The 19,833-nt window shown below is 51.3% G+C and overlaps 1 protein-coding gene across 1 annotated transcript; it reads right to left on the bottom strand.

The window, feature by feature from the left end:
* Nucleotides 1-152: 152 nt before the first annotated feature.
* On the bottom strand, nt 153-19,650 carry TNK1 (tyrosine kinase non receptor 1). Its single transcript, XM_084806731.1, has 14 exons — nt 18,484-19,650; nt 11,779-11,949; nt 11,156-11,229; nt 10,577-10,789; nt 10,190-10,342; nt 9,605-9,873; nt 8,198-8,324; nt 7,132-7,278; nt 5,806-5,900; nt 5,039-5,242; nt 4,389-4,465; nt 3,873-4,228; nt 2,184-2,279; nt 153-1,795 (listed from the first exon to the last, which is right to left on the bottom strand). Exons 2-14 carry the CDS (start codon nt 11,939-11,941, stop codon nt 1,673-1,675), a joined length of 2,097 nt encoding a protein of 698 aa, XP_084662857.1. The 5' UTR covers nt 11,942-11,949; nt 18,484-19,650; the 3' UTR covers nt 153-1,672.
* Nucleotides 19,651-19,833: the final 183 nt, after the last annotated feature.

Raw genomic sequence — 19,833 nt, 5'->3', positions numbered from 1 at the left:
TGCAGAGTGTTCCATGCAAAGCATTTCTACACTTGCACCCGCTAGACACCTCTCCCACACTTGCTCCCCGCCTCCCCCCATTCATTCAGCTTGAATTTGCAGGCCTGGAACAAATGCAGACATAGCAAGAGCAATGAGGCAGCAGTCCCTTTCTGAAAATGAGCACCCCAGAAATGAGATATTTACACAGGGGCACAGTGTTTATTTCCCCATTTACAGAGTGTTTACAAATCCCACACATGCACACATCTGCATCCACGCTCACACAAGCACAAAGCGTTGAAAGAAGCCCAAAAGGGACCGTGTACTCTACTGACTGCTACCCTTCAGCCTAGTTCTCCCAAAGAGAATTAGCCAGGGTCCCTTCGGACAGTAGGGATAGCTTGTGCAGACTTTACCGCCATACAAAAGCATTCCCTCCACATAGAAAACAGCACTGCAGTGCCAGGCATGCTTACTCAGAAGTAATGATGGGTGAACTTGGCCCAGGTGAATTTGTTATTTCCTCAGATAATAGCAAGCCCACCCATCTAAGCTTAGACAAGGGGTCGCCCTTAAAATGAACTTTCATTCCACATAAATGAGCTTTTGCGTATGTGCAATATCAAAGTGCATCTTGGGAGCTGTAGTTTTGCATAGCACATCATGACATCGTGCATCGCTACGCAGGAAACAGCCACGTGAGAGAATTAAATGAACAAAAGGGGTGTGCGTGCACGCTGACTTCGCTGTTTCTTTGAACATGACTAGTTGTGGGGTAAAGTGACATCAGCCTTTACAATAAACAAGAAAAGGGTTAATCTAAGCAGCTCCACGCATGTGCAGAAATAGCATTGTTTTGATACAGTCTGCGCACGCTCAGAAGCTCACAATTCTGAACTTCATAGGAGAATTTGTAAAATGCTGGTCCACACATGTTAAAAAGGCAAGCATTACAAATGGGCAGAGTTCGAAATTATGAAATTCAGCCGCATCACTACTCAGAAGTAAGGCTGCTGCCTAGAATTCAAGAGACAGCTAGGGTCGGATCCAGACTGGATCATTTGGGCTGGTGGAAGTGGACTTCGCTGCCCGCTCCTTCCCACAGCAACCCCTCCAGCCCCCTGAAAATGCTGCACAGAGTGGGGGACCGTGTTGAAGAGGGGAGCCATGGGCTGTCAAGAGGAGGAACCCCAAATTAGTGGAAGGTCTCCTTGCAGAAGACAGATTCTGAATCCAACCCCTAGTATACAAGGCCCCTTCTTTAGTCAAGCTACTTTCGTTAGGATTGTTAAACAAAATCGGCATGCAAGACTATTCAGTCATGTTGAGTCACCACCTACGGTCTAGAAGTGGTACAGCCCAGACACAGGTGTGCTGCCTTGGAGAGAACTAGAACCTTAGACAGGACCCAGTAATGTTGACGCAGCCTTGACTCCATCGCTCCCCTTTTCCTCAAAGCGGAGAGGGGCGGAGGACAGACATGCACACAGTCCTGCATGTGCTGACACAATCCAGTGGGGAGGTTCTCAGGCAGAGTCCCACTGAAATGACTGGGAAGAGGGGAACGCCTTGGGGGAGTGTCTGCTGCGTTCCCTTGTTTCCGACAGGCCATCACTTTGCAGCAGCGGGGGAGACGGGAGCAAATGGCACCTTCGGTTCTGTCCGACAGCGCCCCCCCCCGCCCCGTCAGTCAGGCTCGGAGCCCCCGGCTGAGCACGTAGCGTGAGGCCATGGCGAGGTTCCAACGGTGCTTCTCCAGGATCCGTCGGCACTCCTCCCGTGAGTGGGAGCTCAGCTGAAAGAGCTGCTCCACCTGTTCAGGGAGGAAGGGGCACGAAAAGAGAGATTTCGCATCTCAGCCAGGACTGGATGGGCTTCTGGGGGTGGGAGAACGGAGGGCCGTTATGGCCCTCTGGACGTTTTGGCCTACAATTCCCATCATCCATCACCATTGGCTATGCTGACTAGGGGCTGATGGGAGTTGTAAGCCAAGACCTCTGTGGGGGAAGGGAACATTAATTTGTAGAAAGAGGTTCTGGGCCTTTATTCTGCCCTGGAACGGTGGAGTCCCACGAGCACCACATGATGTGGAAAACTCGCCACAAGGTGATCCCCCATTTTCAAAACCCATAGCTAGAGGCCTGGCTCTACTCCGAGTTGGAACGGGCAGAGAGACATACTCAGGAAGCAGGGTCTCGTACCTTCAACATCTGTACAGCTTTTTGGGAATCCCAGCCATTCAATCTCAAGGCGTCACAGCACTCCTCGGTTGTGGCCCCATGGACCCTGTCTTCCACCTGGATGGGCACAGGGGCAAAGGGGTAATGGTCAAAGACAAGTGGAGATAAAAGTTTTCCCCTGGGAGCCTTCTCATTCTGCATCCAGGATGACAGCCAGGAGTCGTGGGTTCTTCTCTTTAAGCTGTATGTAGATGGGTCTGGGGGGGGGCGGGGGGGGCTAACAAGGGGACTAAAAAAAGAAAAGGAGGGCCCTAAATTGATGTATGGGTTTGTTTCCCCTTTGTATGCCTCCCCCCGAAGTAGCTTCTGCCTATATTTCCAAACTACAAGTGTGTTTAGTACAGCCATTGCCAACCTGGCACCCTCCAGAGGTGTTGGACCACAACTCCCATGATCCCCCAGCCAGCAATGCAAATGAGAGTTGTAGTCCAACACCTCCAGAGGGCACCAAGTTGGGGAAGGTTGTTTTAGCATGTCAGGAAGAAGGCGGACAGGAGAAGGTAGGTAACATACTTTTACAAGCAGAATGTCCCAGGCCCAAGCTGCGGGAAATTCATGGGGGTCGCTTGGCACTGAAAAGATTTGGGGCCCAGGCCCTGAGGATACAAACTTGCCCAAAATCGGCATGTGCTAATTTGTATCTATATATGCCAACGTAGAAGCATGACTGGGATTTATTTAAAATTTCACAGGAGGCCAATCTCAAAGCAAACCAATTCTTCAGTGAATTTGCACCCTGCCCCAGGTCATCCCAAAGCAAAAGAAAAGGGCTTTTTTCTCCCTAAGCTTAACTGTTGGTGGGATGGGTGTTGCAGCATATGGGAAGGGGGGTGGTGAACCTTCCCTTCCCAGCTGCAATCCTGCTTGAAGATTGTCCCCCCGCATGCCAGTCAAGCTGAGAAAAAAACCTTCCACTGGCACCAACCCACACTCTGGGCACTGGGGAATAGTTCCAGGGCCCTGGAAATAGATTCAGGGTCAGGCCCCATGAACCCAGGCCAATCCCACCCCCCATCCCCCCGTGTGGCATCTCTAGGGATTAAGACAGGCGCATGCATAGGGAACTTCTGGGCCTGCTCCAGCGGGACTTCCCCCTCCCACTATCCAGGAGATGAGAGGGGAAGTGGGCTCATTCTACCAGCCCTGCTGAAAGTCTACTGAAATTTCTCCTCTTCCCTCCGCATCCCCTTTTCCTTGTGTGTCATGTCTTTTCTTAGACTGCAAGCATGTTTTAGATTGCAAGAGAGTCCCCAGCTTGTCCTTCCCTGGTTGACTGTAAGCCACTCTGGGAGCCTTTTCTGGCTGAGAAGTGGGATAAAAATACTTTAACAAAATAGATAAATAAATAAAAGGTTCAGGTAGCCAGCGGTGTGGAAGACCCTTCTCCGCCCAAGACCTTGGAGAGCCACTGCTGCCAGTCAGAGTCAACCAGTCTCTCCCCAGCCTGGAGCCCCGCTGGATGGGTTGGACTGCGACTCCTATCATGTCCAGCCAGCATGGATTAGACATCTCTGTTAAGCTCTATGATGCAGCCAGCATGTCCATCTAGTCCTTCAAGGGCCCTAAATGTGAAACATCAGCCCTCCTGTGGGCAAACAGTTTTGGCCCTTCACAACCCACAGGCTCTCTGAGACCTGTTCGCATCCGTACCTCTTTGATCTTCTTCTCTATCTCGCTCATGGTTGGCCTTTGCCCCCCGGAGGGGGCTTGGGGGAGCGCCGTGGCTCCTTTGGGGGCCAGCCTGGATGGTCTCTGCTCCTTGTCTCTGGCCCCTGGAGTACAGTCCAGTCTGGGCAGAGCCCAAGAGGGGAGTGCTGGGTTCGGGAGGCGGGAGGCGGGCTTGGGGAGCCGCAGCTCTGGCTGGGGGGCTACAGGGAAAGGCCCCGGGAGGTCGCTGAAACGCCGCTGGGCGGCCAAGCAGGGCTGATCTATCTTGAAGGCAGGGAACTTGGGTTTGTTGCGCAGGATGCTGAATTCCGAAATGGACTCCAGGCTTTTGGAGAGGCCTGAAGGAAAGAGCAGAGGCCAGGGTTAGCGTGGGGATGGCTCACATGTGTGCACAGTGCCCTGGCTGGGAGTCAGAGGACCAGGACTCCTGGATTCCATCCCGCCGCGGGCACAAGTGCTACTCTACGGGGGGGGGGGGTCATTAAGAGAGCTACTCACGCGCCAGCCGTAACAGCTGCTGGCCCTTGGCTGGATGCTGGGGTTTGGCATTCACTGCCCGTGGTTTCGGTTTCTTCCTAAGGTAGAAAATAACCCACAATTACTGAAATTAAAATTAATCACATTAAAAATAAATTAAATTAAGAACTCATTATGAATGGCTACGACTTAGTTCCTGTTCCCCCACTGATGGCCCCCCTCGCAACTGCTCTGCAGCCAATGTGAAGTCATGGGGGGGAATGTTCTGGCCCCCTCCAATTACAACCTTTTCCTTTGAAGGCTGATTTTCATGTCCCACTTCCCTTAGCTGCAAGAATGGTATTAGATACAGCCTTCCCATGCCTTGGTGCCCTCCAGATGTTTGGGACTTCAACTCCCATCAGCCCTAGCCAGCACAGCCAATGGTCAGGGATCCCGGGAGTTGTAGTCCAAAACATCTGGAGGGCACCAGGGTGGGGGGAAGCTGCATTAGATGTTTTGCCCGTGGCCAGAAGGTGCAGTGACACCATTCACCCCTAGGTAGCAGTGCATGCACCAGGACCGGGTGCAAGTCAACCCACATAATCCCAACACGTGCGCGGGCGTGTGTGTCTGCGTGCGCGCTTGTGCATGTGAATGAAGAAAGACCACTCCCCGTTCCCCCAACATACCCCTCCATCCGGTCTGGGGCCCCCCATCCACGCTCAGGATCAATGTCTCCGTGACCCAGGTGAACAAAGGAGCTTCGGATGGGAGAGCTGATCCGCAGTGCCCCAGCAGGGGGCGCCCCTTCCTCTGCCGCTACAACAGAAGGCGGGAAGATGCCCACTCTCAGGCTCCGCTTGTTCTGCCCCCGCCACGTGGGTGAGTCCGGGCTGCAGGGGGAGAGAGACGAGGTGCATGAGAGAAAGTTCCAGCTACCCCACCCCAGATGTAGGTCCACTGGTTTTTGCTTGCTGTGTAGATGGGTGGTGAGAAAGAATGAAAAGAAAAGAAAAGATAGTCTTCCCCAACCTGGCTTGATCCAGATGTGCTGGACTACAACTCCCATAATCCCCCAGTGAGCGGAAACTGGTTGGGGATTGCGGGAGTTGTAGTCCAGCACATCTGGATTGAGCCAGGTTGGGGGAGGCTATCCTAAGCAGTGCAGCAGAGGCAGAGAAAACAGGAGCCAGAGAAAGAAACCAAGAAGCACTGATAGCAGCTAAATTTGTGGGGAGACATCCATGCAAAGAGATAGAAGAAGAGAGGGGCAGAGAGCGGTAGAGTTTGAGGGCTAGAGGCTTGAAAAGCAGATGCCAAGAATAACGTGGAAGCGAGGCAAGGAGGGGACTGATGTGGTCACACCAGTGGGGTTAAGAGACCCTTTCCACCAAGGCTCTTTGAGCGAAGCCAGCCCCGCTCGCCTCCGAAGCAGAGCCCAGGCGTCCCGACTCACCTGCCTTCAATGACGGTGACGGCCTCGTTCGCTTCCAGCCGCAGCCAGCCTGGCTCGTTCAGGTCCTGGGAGGCCTTCACTTCCTTAGGACGGAGCTGGGTTGAAGGGAAACGTGGAAGGAAGAATGAAGGCCATGCCCAGCAGGGAGAGAGGATGGAGGGTTCAATGCAGGGGGGCAGAAACTCAGGCCTGGCCCCGGTTTGGCCTCCTGGGGCTCCCAGGACGGTCACACTGGGCTCCTCTGGGCCCAGCCCCTTCCCCCCACAGCTGCCGATAATTTAAGGGCTTCCCAGCTTTGGTGCAGCTCTTCCTGCATTCTAAAAGGCTGAGATCCCCCCACAAGGCCTAGTCGCCGTCAGCAAGAGCTTGAGGCGAAAACAGGCGGGCATGTTTTGTCTTTTGGCCACGCCCCTCTTGCTTTGGCCCCGCCCAAATTGGATTCGGCCCTTGAGGTGGAAGAGGTTCTGCGTCATGGTTTTAATAGGATGGGGGGGAGGGGGGAGGGGGGGAGGGGAGGGGGAGGGCTGCGCCAAGGCTTTCTCAGGACGCAAGGTTCAAGTGGGACTTCCTTTTTTCATATTCCAGCTCCCTCAACTCTTGGGCGTTTTCTCACACAATGCATCATTTGAAGGGATTTTTAAAAAAAGGAAAGCAGTGCGCATTGAGGGGGGGCCATCTTTGTCTTCATTTCTCACCTACAGCGGAAACATGCAACGCTCCCACCCCCACTGCATTCGTGAGGGAACTGGAAATTTCCATTTTCGAAGGAGCCCATCAGAGCAGAGGGGCAGGAGTGTCACTTCCAGTCAGGGATGTCGCAGGAATCCGCAACGGAATCCAATGAGTTCAGATTTCTATGAATCTGACCCACAGCTCCTGCAGCAAACTGGCTTTCCCCAAGTCGCATGGATTCCGTGGACTTGGAGACCGTTTTTTTTTGCTTTCCGGAATTTTACACAAATTTAGTTGTAGAAAAATGTGTAAAATAAAAAAACACTGGCTGAAAATGCACATTTTCCCCCATAGGTTAAAGCATAAAATGTGCATTTGGGGAGAGGGGTTGTGCATTTGGGGGGTTGTGCACTTTCCAGTGTGAATTTGCACAAACTCAAATTTGCACAAATTTGCGAAATTGGAAAAAATCTGATTTCGCCAATGAGCAGATGGCAGAACAAAAGGCACTGGACAATCCCGAAAATGCAGATGGAACAGTTTTCACAAAATCCATACTTCCCTGCTCCGACTTGAGCCTGTTTTTGTAGCCTCATGCGAATTCCGCAAGGCGGTCATCCTAAACATGCTGGCGTTTCCCCACCTCCCTCTTACCTCCTGCAGCAGGCTGACAATCTCACGAAAATGGGGTCTCTCCTCAGGGTTGTGGGCCCAGCATTTCAGTGCCAGGGAGTAGATCCCCCTGGGGCAATCGTCAGGGCGTTCGAGCCGCCCCCGTTCTCTGTCAATCTTGAGCATGATCTGGGAGGAAGGAAATGGGGGGGGGGGGTCTGTGTTTAGATCAGCCCCCACCAACCAGGTGCCCAGAACAATGAATATGCTACAACCAAACCATCACATTTACCAGACCTACTGATACATTCTTACGGCCGGTTTTGGCTGTGGCAAACAGCCACCAAAGAATGGTCTCAATAATTCCTATGACAGGCCTGTAAAGCAGGCCAGGACGATGATCCCTATATTTACATATTTGACGCATCAGCCAGTTGAAGGAACAGAGTCTTGCCTGAGGCTACTGTGCCTGTTCATGGCTGAATGGGACTTGAACCCGAGGCATCTAGGTCACAGCACTCTTAACTGTGCCTGGGAATTCCCACACAAGTTGGGGACAGACAGTCTCTGGAGGATTAGCAGAGGTGCAACCAACTGTGAGTCACTGCCATAAGAACCTAAGACGAGCCCAGGTGGTTCCATCAAGTCCCGGGGCCAGCCAGAAACCCATAAGCAGGACATGAAGGCAACAGCTCTCTCCCTGTTGTTTACCCCTAGAATCTGGGATTCACTGGTACGCTGTCCCTGAACATGGAGGTTCCATTCTTAATTATATGGCTAATAGTTGTAGATTGGTCCTCTTCTCCTAGTTTGACTAATCTTAGTTGAAAGCTAAAAAAAAGAATTAGCAACTGTTCCTGGTAAACAAGGACACCATGGGAGGGAACATAAAATAAGAACTTAAAATGTCTTCCCCAACTTGCAGTCTGACGCATCTGGAAGGCACCAGGTTGTGGAAGGCTGATGTACGAGGAGCCTTAGGGCACAATCTTAAGCATGTTTAGACAGAAAAAAGTCCTACAACTCCCAGCACGCCAGCCAGCTATGTCTAAACATGCATAGGATTGCACCCTTAAAAACCCATCTATTCCAGCTCCCTGATTCTTACCTGCCTCCCGGAGTAACCCATCCATGGCTCTTCACAGTAGGAGAACATCTCCCAGAGGGTGACTCCAAACATCCACACGTCGGAGGCACTGGTGAAAATCCCCATGCGCAAGCTCTCGGGGGCACACCTGGGAAGATGGGAACGAAGAAAGCTCGTAAGAAGGAAGGTCTTGAAACAAAGTCTATCCATCCCACTGAACTCCCATATCCAAATCCCCATCATGATAGATTACTTCTCCCCTCCTGCTTGCCCCCTCCCTGCAAGGGCTCAGCTTGGTACACAAAAGTAAAGCATCTTGTAAAACCTCAGCTGCTCTGCAAACAAATTTAAAATAAGCCTCACCAAAATAACAAGAACAGAGTTGCCTGGTCAAAGTGGAACTCTCTGCAAGATTTCTGCCACTGGGTGTGCCTCCAGGTGGATTAAGATAAGCTTGGCAAAACCTGGGCTGCTGGGGAGAGAGAGGAAAAAAGCCTTCCTGCAAAAGCTAAGCTCCTCTGCAAACCAGCTGATTGAGACACACCTTACAAGATGTCAGCAGCACAGCCAGCCAGGATCACAACATGCCAACAGAGCCTGGTAATAAAGGCCTAAAACTTCCTCTTTGGCCTAAAAAGGGGAGCGACATGAGACTGAGGAATATTTATGGTGGTAGTGAAGGTTTAGGAATACACATGACACACTTAAGAGTCTCTGCATGGGGGGCATGGCAGATTCTGGAAGGAAGCATGGTTCCATTGCACATTATGTCCCATCTGTTAATTTTAGAACATACCTTGAAGCAGGAAGAGACAGAAACCACACACAAAAACCTACTATCCCTTCACGCTCATTCCACATCTGTGAGGGTAACTTGGATGGGGGGGAAGCAGTCTGCACATGCTCAGGGACACATCAACATTTCACATGCTCCAGGCTTTGGGGCTATTTCTAGCTCAGATCTCAGATAATTTCTAGCTTTGATTCCATGAGTTTTAGAGACCAGGATCCCTAATTCTGGATTCAATCAAACTCAGTCAAGCCTTTAATCCAAGGGTGGGGAGCCTTTTTCAGCCCGAGGGCTGAGGTCAATTTCAGAGAAGCTCTCGGGGGCCACATTCCAGTGGTGGCCGGAGCTGAAGGCAAAAGTATGAAAAATACCAGCGTATTTTAGCTTAAAGCTCTTGCTCTGGTAACTTGAGCCGGGGAACCACCAACCGACTGGCAATCGGGGGAAAGGGGTGGGGCCAGGGAAGGAGGTATGGCCACATGGAGAACCCCAGGCGGGCCAGATTTGGCTCATGGGCAAAGTTCACCACCTCTGCTCTAGTCCTCATGGCTGTTAAGAGAGCTGGAGGGCAAGGAAGGGGCAGCTCAGATTCTGCTGTCGCAGTGCAGGTTGGGGGTGAAGTTGCCTCGTCCTCATACCAGGCGAAAGGGATGCGCCGGTGGGCTGACATGATGTAGCGGTCACTCTTGCTCGACAGAGGCCTCATGAGGCCAAAGTCGCCGATTTTGGCATGCTCCTCGGAGGCCAGGAGGATGTTGCGGGCTGCCAGGTCACGGTGGACGAAGAGCTTGGATTCCAAGTAGGCCATGCCCTCGGCAACCTGGAGAGCGTAGCTCCAGAGCTGGTGGAGTGGGAAGGGCGGCCGGAGGCGGTCGTGCAGAGAGCCCAGGGGGGCCAGCTCCATCACCTGCAGAGAGGGAAGGGTTATGGAGCCGCCCACGCCAGCGCGTTGATGCACCAGCGCACAGCACCTGTGCATTTCAACAAGGGTGGTGCAGGACGGTGTCCAGATGGAGTGCGTCCCCACCGAATTGGCAGGAGGGGAGCTTCTACTAACCCCCCTCACCTTGCCCAACCACACGGGAATCCGGGCACCCCTTCGTTCACATTTGACCCAAATATGTCCAGGTGAGAACCCAGGTGTCTGGGGTCCTCCTCCTGCTCTGTCCCCACTTGAACATTTGGGAGAAGGGGCTCAGAAACCCAGCCGCGGCCGTCCTCACCATCTTGAGGGGCTGGGTGAGCACCACCCCGTGGAGGCGGAGGAGGTTGGGGTGATCCAGGCAGCACATGGCGTTGACCTCATTGAGGAAATCAATCAGGGCACCGGGGTCGGCAGAGACGTCAGAACGCAGCGATTTCACGGCCACAGGGAACTGGGGAAGGACAGAGGGCGTGGGGAGAGGGAAAGAACAGAAGAGGCCGCCTGGATCAGACCAAGAAGGACCCTCATCTAGTCCAGCACCCTGTTTCTCACAGCAGCCAACCAGATGCCCGGTGGAAACTGCAATGAGCAAAGCGTCCTGGAGCGCAGCAACGTCCCCTCCCTTGACACTGGGCAACAGGGAGCTCCATAACAAGTACACAGGCAAAGAGAACGGGAAACGTACCACGCCACCACTGGGAGTGCTCCATTCGGCACGGTGGACGACCCCGAAGCAACCGTCTCCCAGGCGTTCGTGAAGCCGTAGGTCCCATTCGCTGATCAGGCATTTAAGGGAGACGTCAGAATCCGCCCGGGGAGTTGAAGAGGGCTGGGGGGTTGAGGGGGGCTGGGGGGCAGGGGCTTCTTCATTCTCTGGACATCGTCCTCCAGTGAACATCTTTGAGGAGGTGGGAATAAGAGAGGTCACATTCATCAACTGCCATTCCAGCTGCACCACATACAGACACCATTTGTAATCCCTGAGATCCAATGCATGTTGGGGGGTGGGCAGAGAAGGAAAGGTTCCGAGGAGAACAGATCCATAGATTTGCATCCTGGCACAATTTAACATCCAAAAACCACTCCGGGAGCCTCATGCCCTCAAGTGGTGACACAGAGAATTACACTTCCTGTGTGATGGGCAAGGGAGCGAGAGGGCAGCCATCTTGTTTCCCACATTTCCTGTCATGTGTGACTAGCTGCTACTTGATTTCAGATCACGACTCCTGTGTGTGTTTCTGCAAGGGAAGGGTAACGTACCCACCTTATACACCCAGGATATGGGCCGTTGTCCTTGAGGCTTCCTGCGTTTCAAGGCCTCTTCTAACCGTCTCTGTCCTGCAAGAGAGGATTAAAAATGGGGCACCCGTTTCTCAGGCAGCGGACTCCAATTCTCACACCAGAGTCAATTATGCAAATGGGGATACTTTGCCTGCACTGGCTTCTTTGACCAAATTGATTATGCTTCCAAGAATGATGCCATCACTGGAAATTTTTAGCATGAGCAGGTCAGATGGGAAGAAGGAAAGCTGTTTTTACCCACAGCGAGCTAGGAAAGGGAGTGGTATATTTTAAAATGAATAAGTGTCATTTTTTGTCCGCAGGGGGTGGGTTCTGTTTAGCCATCTAGTGACCCCTAGAGTTTCACACCAGGCACAGCTCACCATTTAAAAAACTTTTCTCCCTGCATCTCTTGAGCACTAGAAACCTGATTTTCTTGAAAACCTGGTTTCTAGGATTGCCAAATTCTACATCACATTCTGAACCATGGCAGTCCTTGCATATTCCTGTTTAAATCTTTCAGTTCTCGTTCCAACACCAAGTCCTGATACAGCCCTGCCAATCCCTCCCCACTATCACACATGCTCCCTTCTGCACCCCCATTACCTGGGCGCCCCATGCCAATGCGGTCGAGGTCAGAGGGCTTAACATAATCAAAATGGGCTGGACGGGTGACATGAAGCTCATCTCGGATCTTGCTATAAAACTGCTCCAATTGGATTTCAGTCAGCAGCTGCCGTAGCCATTCTGTGCCATCATCTGGTGCCATCGGGGCACCTGTCATGGGTAGAAAGAAATGGGATATGTGATTAGCAAAAATCTGACATCCATATAAAGGTTGACCAGAAACCACCTCCACCACCAAATCAATCATAATTCAGTGGTCACGCTCGCACAAGTTCTGATGGATGTAAAATCAAATAGGAATTTAGTCCAGGACAAATTGGCCAGTGACCATGCAGTGTGTATCTACTTTGTTTTTCTCCTGCTGTGTGTGCAGCTTGAGTTATGTTTTCTTCAGTGAAACTGCTCTCTCACTGCGGCAGGTTGTGGCTGACAGCGTAGGCTGATTCTCTGAGGGGTCAGGAGGCCAGATGAGACACCTCTTAGATTCATTCCCCCTCGACAAATATGCCAAAATCAGGCCAGCTGAATGAATGGAGAACTGCCGCAGGCACCATTGGAACCTACCGCCGTGATCGGTCTCCACTGGTTTTGGAGAAAATGCTGCCTCCTTTTGAAAACGTTTTTCCCATGAATAACTTTTGCGATCCCTAAATAGCAGTGCCCTGAAGAATGAAACCTAACTTTGCCAAAGGCAGCCTTCTCCAACCTGGTGCCCTCCAGATGTGTTGGACTGCAACTCCCATAATTCCCAGCCAGTGTATGACCATGCTGGGTGGGAATGATGGGACTTGCAGCACCAGGTTTGGGAAAGGCAGTCTAGGCTTGCCAGGATGTGAGGTCGACACCCTGTGTTGTTCCTTTTTCCTTCCCTGACAAGTCTTTTAATGGGTGGATGACAGCTGGAAATTCAACAGGTGTGACTCTTTCTCCAGCATATAATCATAGGCAGTTCTTCCCTGGCTGAATTTGTACCTGTCACCCAGCTGTTCACAGCACAGGAGCCCTGCTGGTAACAAAGTGGCCACCTTCACTGGTGGGTGGGTGGGTGGGTGGGAATTCATTGAGACAGGACTCCTCAGCCAGATCGGACCCTCAGGCTGCCCTGGACATCCAGAGTGCCCAATCCCAGGCGCTTATGGGTTGCTTGGCCTTTTAACTGGGGGGGGGGGGTCAAGGGGAAGCTATGAAAACAAAGGCAAAGGCAGGGGCAGCAGCAATTATGCTGCCAGAGAACAATCTGGCGGAACCAGTTCTGGCTGGGGAAACTGTCAGGATGTTGGAGAGACAGGAGAGCAGGGCTGGAGGGGGCCTGGACTCCTGGGTTCTCAGGAGGAGGGGTGGCAAATGGACTCAATGGCCTAGCGGCCCCTTCCAACTCTAGGGTTCTATGACATCTGTTGTATTTTGAAATCTGTACACCGCTGCTGGTTTTTGCTATGGCTTTATACCGTAGTTAAAAATTATATATAATGTATGTTTTATTGTGCTTACTGTATGGTTTTAATAGTTGTGAAGCACCCAGAGAGCTTTGGCTATTGGGTGTTATAGAAATGTAATTAAATAAATAAATAAATAAATACTCTACAGCAAGGCACCCCGAGGCAGGACTCCTGGGTCCGTTGCAAGAGGAATGGAGTAGAGTGGGTTAGAGCAGAGCAGGAGTCCCCCCTCGCCCGTCCCCCCCCTTGGATCTAATTATCCAGATCCACAGGAAATACATGCGCACGCGCACACACCCCTTGCTCATATCTGGGCGAAAGCCTCGGACTCAGCAGCAAAGAGACACGCATCTAACTCATATCTGGGTGACACGATCAGACTCAGCGCAGCACGTTGCCAGAGGGGCTGGTGAAGGAACTGAGGAGTCAGCTGCTGCCAAGTGATTCATTTCACTTGGGCTGACACCCAAACCAAGCCGTGGGTGAATAGGCTGGATCCCAGAGGAGACTCAGGGGCTCAGAATCCTGGGTTCTCCGGCGAGGGACTAGGGGCAGGGAAGCGCCAGAAGAAGGAGCTTAAGCTCTCAGCCAGGTCTGGCCCACACAGACGCCCCAGAGTACGCCCAAATTACAGTGTGGAAGGGTCCCTTCTCTCCGGCAGATGGCCTGACAGGAGGAAATTCAACTGGAGGAGCATTCTCTGTTGCTGCATCATCCAGTTCTTAAAGACAGAGTATTGCCAGTTAAAACTATCCTAAAACAAAGTGGCTATTTTAAATACAATTATCTGTGGCAAGGGAAAGGTCTCGTGGGGCCTTCCAGGGCATCCACCTGGGGGCAGGACTTTTGGGTTCCTTCCAAAGCCCCCTCCTCCCCCTTCATTTCCCCACACCCCCATTGTGGGATCTGCTTGTCCAAACTTGTTCCCGTCCAAAGCACCCCTCGGGCCCAACCCTGCACCACACTGGCAAAGTCCAAACCAAGAGCAAATATTGACAAGATGCTAGGAGTGAAATCAACACGGGGTGACTTCTCGGTTTCACAGAGGCTAGATTATTATTATTGTAAAGGACAAAGGGAGGGGGGTGTTACAGAATGTGCTCTGACATTTACCCCCCTCATGAAGACATGTCCAGGGTCTGGTTTGCAGATGAAACCCCAGAGGTCACTTAACGCGGGTCAGTTCAACCCCCGGGTCTTGTCACATTTTAATCACCGTAATGCAAAACGGTTAACAGATGGCTGTGGGGTACGCATGTGTGTGTCTCCTCCACCTTATTTCAGAAGCATGTTTGTAGGCAAAAATAAAGAAAAAAGAGGGGGATCCCAATCCGTTTAGGTGTCTGCAAGTATGGTAACAGGGGTATCCTGGAGAGTTAGTGCGGTGCACTGCATATATCCAACATTTCCGCAAGGAAAATAGAGGCACGCTTCTAACTACCCTATTGCCTCAGACCCTTGCAGAAGCCACCTCCCCCCTATCCCTGCACATCGCAGAAGGGCTGGACCTTGCCCGCTGTGTGTGCTTACTCTGCAGGAGCCTGTTTAAAAACCCGAGAAAGTGTTTTATTCCTTTCATTAAAGATAGGCTAGAAAAAAAAACAACACAAAATACATCATTGCTCTACCATCTGTTTGCAGCAGTTCAAAACGAGCTTCGTGGGCATGCGCAGGAGCAGGCAGCGATCTGTGTGGCACATGAATGTTCATGCGCACACTATGCCATACAGATGCGCTAGGCACAAGATGCCCCACTTTGCCCCATGTGGAGACCTTATTTCCCTAGAGCAGCCTTCACCAACCTGGCACCGTCCACATGGGTTGGACTACAACTCCCACCATGATGGGATAAACTTGACATATAAACATAACTCTAGACTTAACATCCTCAGGCCAAAAATTGGGGTGGAATCGGGACAAATTCCAGAAAATGCAAACTGTCTCTGGGATGGTTGGAGCATTGACTAAGTGTTTGGGCTGTGAACCAGGAAGCTGATCTGATGCTCACCTCTCCTGTGAACTCTGTTGGCCTAAGGCAACCCTCGCGCTCTCCCTCTCAGCCTCAGTTTCCCATCTGTAGTGTGGCAATAATAACTACTGACCTTACAGGGATTGCAGTGAGGTGATAGTTGTGAGCTACGCCAAGTATGACGAATTAGTATCTCACATAACATGGTGACCCACTTAGTCCAAAGTCACCTCCGTTCGCGCGCACTAACCCCTTCCCGGAGAGAAGCCCCCAGCCCCCCCAGGCCCCTCGCTGGATCCTTTGCTGGCTGCACCTGTTTGTGCAGCTGAGGTAGTCATGGAAAGGGTTGCACCTGTTGGGATTTTGGCCTGTTCTGCAGCTGACAAAGTCACAGAAAGGCGTTGCTGGAGGAGGGGGACATGATAACAATGCTTGGCTTGCTGGACTCTTGGTACACGAGCCGCTGGGGTGTTCTGCTGTGCGCACCTCAGTGCAAGGGACAGGGGCTACTTCCCTGTGGCTTGTGCCTTTGGGCTCAACCTCAAAGCTGGGTTGAAAGGAAAAGGCAGAGCAAATTGTAAAGGGACCATGTAGCTCTGGGTGGGGGGAAGTTTGTCTTGTTCTCTGGTCCTGAGAATTTTGGAGTTCAAGGTCTTTTTCTATTCATTTATGACATTTGCAAACACCCCTTGAGAAATGGTTGGTTGGTTTCTTTCTTTCTGCATTGTTAATTAGATCTGATAATTAGTTCATATTATGTTTGTTCTTCCTCATCTTTTGGACACACACATGCAATATGAAGTCTGCTGAGGGCTTAGTTCAGCATTCCCCAATCTGATGCCCTCCAGATGTGTTGGACTACAACTCCCATAATCCCCCAGCCAGCACCAGGTTGTGGAAGGCTGGCTTAGTTTAAGACAATTAAAACTAAACAACAACAGTACACCCGGCAACTTTTGAACACATTACAGCCTTTGAAAAAAATTCATTTTCTGACTTTGCAAAACTTATTTTAGGCAAAGGGCTGGTTGGGCCGGGTGTTATTACTCTCTTGAGAATGCTCCCAAGAGTCCTGGCTTGCAAATTCTGTGATGGAACTGGCTCCGGAATGGCAGGGATGAGCGAACAGGACAGAACAGAGATGTTCAAAATCACACATCGGGTGGAGAAAGTGGAAAGGGAGAGAGAAGTCGTCCCCCCCCATAATCCTAGAACCCAGCGGGGTCCTCCCACGAAGCTGAATGGTGGGAGATCAAGGACGGATCAACGGATGGCCCTCTTCATACAGCCAGTGTCCAGCTGCAGAATCTGCTCCCACAGGATGCAGTGATGGCCACCACTCTGGAGGGCTTTCAAAGGGGGTTGGGCCAATTCCTGGAGGAAAAGGCTATCCATGGCTACTATACCACGCGCTCCCTCCAGCACCAGAGGCAGTGAGCCTATGTACTCCAGTTGCTGGGGAATATGGGCAGGAGGGTGCTGTTGCACTCCTGTCCTGCTTGTGGGCTTCTGATGGAGGCATCTGGTTCACCACTGTGGGAGCAGAATGCTGGACTAGAGGGAGCCTGGGTCTGATCCAGAAGTGTTTTTCTGATGTTCTTAATATACAGCATAGCATCAGCAGCTGGTGAAACTAGCCCATTTCAAATTTTGACTTTCAATCTGCTGTTCAGTCCAGCAGCATATCCTGTATCATGAGATAGCCTGCTACCGCCCCCCTCCTCATTTCCCCTCTCCCTTCCCCGTTGCACACTGCATCTCCTATCCCTGTGTGTGTGTGTGTGTGTGTGTGTGTGTGTCCCATCATCATCTTGGGCCTTCTTGGGCCTCCTGCCCTTAATCCCCATTTAGCCCTCAACTACTACAGATGGCTATTTATACTGGGAAGGATCAAACTGGATTTAACTAACACCAGGGCAGAACCCCAGAATTTATCACTGCTCTGAACATGTGCAGAGTGCCTTTCCCTACCTCTGAGAAACTGTAACCAAATCCTACGCAGATGTATGGTGTTCAGGTCAGAGGTTGTGCCTTCTGGGAAGACGCGAGCCCTCAAGCCTCTTTTTCCTTGATTTGTTTTTAAATCATGCCACATTTTGTCTGTTTAATTTGGCTTCTGCTGCTTTTATTAATTTATGTTACTGTTAGTGTTACGGTTAACTGTTAGCTGCTAGCTTTATATATGGATTGTGTCTAGTTCATTTTGTAAACCACCTTTGGAGATTTTAAATCAGTAGGTGCGATATAAAAATCTTGAAATAAAGGAAGACACCCTCCCCACCAAATCTGCAAAAAGTCTTGGGGCACCTTGTTGATTTTGCTGCAACAGAGTAACATGGCAACCCCCTCTGCAAAAAAATTCATTGGCACAGCGGTGCAGTTCAAAGGACAGGCTGGGAATTGTGTTCAAATCACCGCCTCTGCCCTAGACTCCAGTTTGGCCTGCCTTGGGCAAGTCACAGCCTGTCTGCCTCAGTTCCTTCCATCTGTAAAATGGGAACATTAATGAACGTCACCACAAAATGCATCTCGGAAAGCAACGCTGCTGTAGAAACAACCAATAATAACTGCAAATATTGAAAGCAGGCTGTTGGGCAGAATATGGAATATTGTCATTTTTAAGGGAACGTTGTTCATTGCTCCAACTAGGTGTGGGTGATGGCAACATTAATATAACACTTAAAAGGGATCCTGTGACCTGTAGCAGATGCATGAATCAAAGGTTGAGAGTCACTATGAGGAATAACCTTAAGGGAAAATGCCCGGAAGTCTCTCTCTTGCAACAAGACTGAAGTGCCCAGATATTAATTTTCCTGATTAATTACCCCCAGGGAAGTCAGTTATTGGGTGAGTGAAACTTGGGACAGAATTTCCTGCATGAAAAAAAGCTGTCCACTGAAGAAAACGTGAGAGAGACTGAGGCGGAAAGGAAGTGGTGCAATAATAAAGGGGGTTGGTGGGGGAGAATTTACTGTTGCCAGGATAACAAAGAAAAGGAGTGACCCAGCAAATAAAAGCAAAACATGGGCTGAAAGACCCAGTCAGGAGTGACACAAAAAGAAGTGTACGAATGGGAGAGAAAAGAACAAAAGAAAACAGGGAGAAAGTGGCAGATAAAGAATGGACTGGAGGGAGAAAAAACAACGGATAAATCAAACGGGGGGGAAGGAAGGAAGAAAAAGGGAAACAGATGGAAGGGCTTTCCTTTTCAGGATGGTCATTCTGAGGTGTCTGCACAATCCCTGCCCCGCAGTCCCTCACTCCTTTGCCACTCACCTGTGCAAAGGAATCTGTGTAGGTCTTCTCCTTGTGTTGTGGAAGTGGGTCTTTCTCTCTCTTTCTTCTCTCTGGTTTTCTTCCCTCCTGGCAGCAAGAGCCTGGTGAGTGTCGGAAGCTCCTCCTCCCCTCCCCACCAGCAGCTCACCTGGGCGGGCCAGGTGGAAGGAGACAGAGCAGGCGGGCGGGCGGGCCTCCCTGGAGGGGTGGTGCCAAAGAGTTACATTAAAAACCCCAAGGCCCGAGGGACGGAGGGCGCTCCTTCCCACCAGGCCAGGCATGAAACAGGACCCTGGGATGGAATATGGGGCTAGGTCTTCTCATCATAAGGTCATTCATTTCTCGCCAGAATGCTGCTGGGGCTCAAATGTTCCGGGAAGACCCCCGCACCTCACCTAGAACATGACCTTGGACAGCTCAGCTATGGAAGCGCTGCCTGTGTCTTGTTTTTGTTTTCCTGGTAGTGGAGAAAGGAACTCTGTGCATGCTTATGGACACAGGCTGTGTCTCGGTGAGACCTTTCGGAATTATGAGAAAGCCATGGTCAGGAAGCCCCCATACCTGTCACTGAATCTGTTTTAGAAATTAAGGAACCCTTCTTGTAATTTGAATGCAAAGGGTTGTTGTTTGGCTCCCCTGTCCCCCAAACGTGTTTCCAACAACTTAAAAGTCACAGGTGTGCGCATGCCAGGACAGGCACATAAGCTTCAGTTTCCTGAGGAATCTCATCTTTTGTATTTAAGAAAGCCCCTAAGTGGCTAGTCCTAATGGTCAAAGAGATATGCTAAGGAAGCATGTGGAATCTCAGAAGCCATAGAGGGCTGGCCAAATAAGCTTTCACGTGACCACACAATGGGTCTTCAGGTTTCCCATTCAGTGCTCCAGAAACAAGATAAATGATATAGAAAAGAAAAAGTGTCAGAATACGAAATACGACGATGCAAAGTTTGTTCAGTTTGCATTACATATCCAGGAATTTTCATTGCCTTGGTAAGTTTGCATCAGTCCTTAAGCGCAGCCATCAGTCAACAGTCGAGCACGCCAGTTTCACTCCGAGCTTTGCACCAGGCGCCTCTAGAAACAGCTTTCTTTCCAAAAGGGGAGCCAAGTGCGAATGCTTCACGGGGGTGGGGGCGGCTAGGGTGAAGGACCAGGCCCGCCCGCCCCGCATGCCGAGGAGCACGATCGACACGGGAGCCTCGCGGAAAGAGGGGGCGGGGCGGGGCGGGGCGGGCCCCTCCAGAGCGCCACCTTGCGGCCGCTTGCGGAAGAGCCGGGGCCACCCTCCCCCGGCGTGAGCGTTCACGCGCCGCGGCTCAACAGCGCTTCGCGGGGACGCGCCCCGAGCGA

This window comes from Heloderma suspectum, chromosome 6 (assembly GCF_057233095.1).
Source record: "Heloderma suspectum isolate Gila_16-S chromosome 6, 16-S_ref, whole genome shotgun sequence".
NCBI lineage: Eukaryota > Metazoa > Chordata > Lepidosauria > Squamata > Helodermatidae > Heloderma > Heloderma suspectum.
This window is presented reverse-complemented; position numbering and strand designations above follow the sequence as displayed.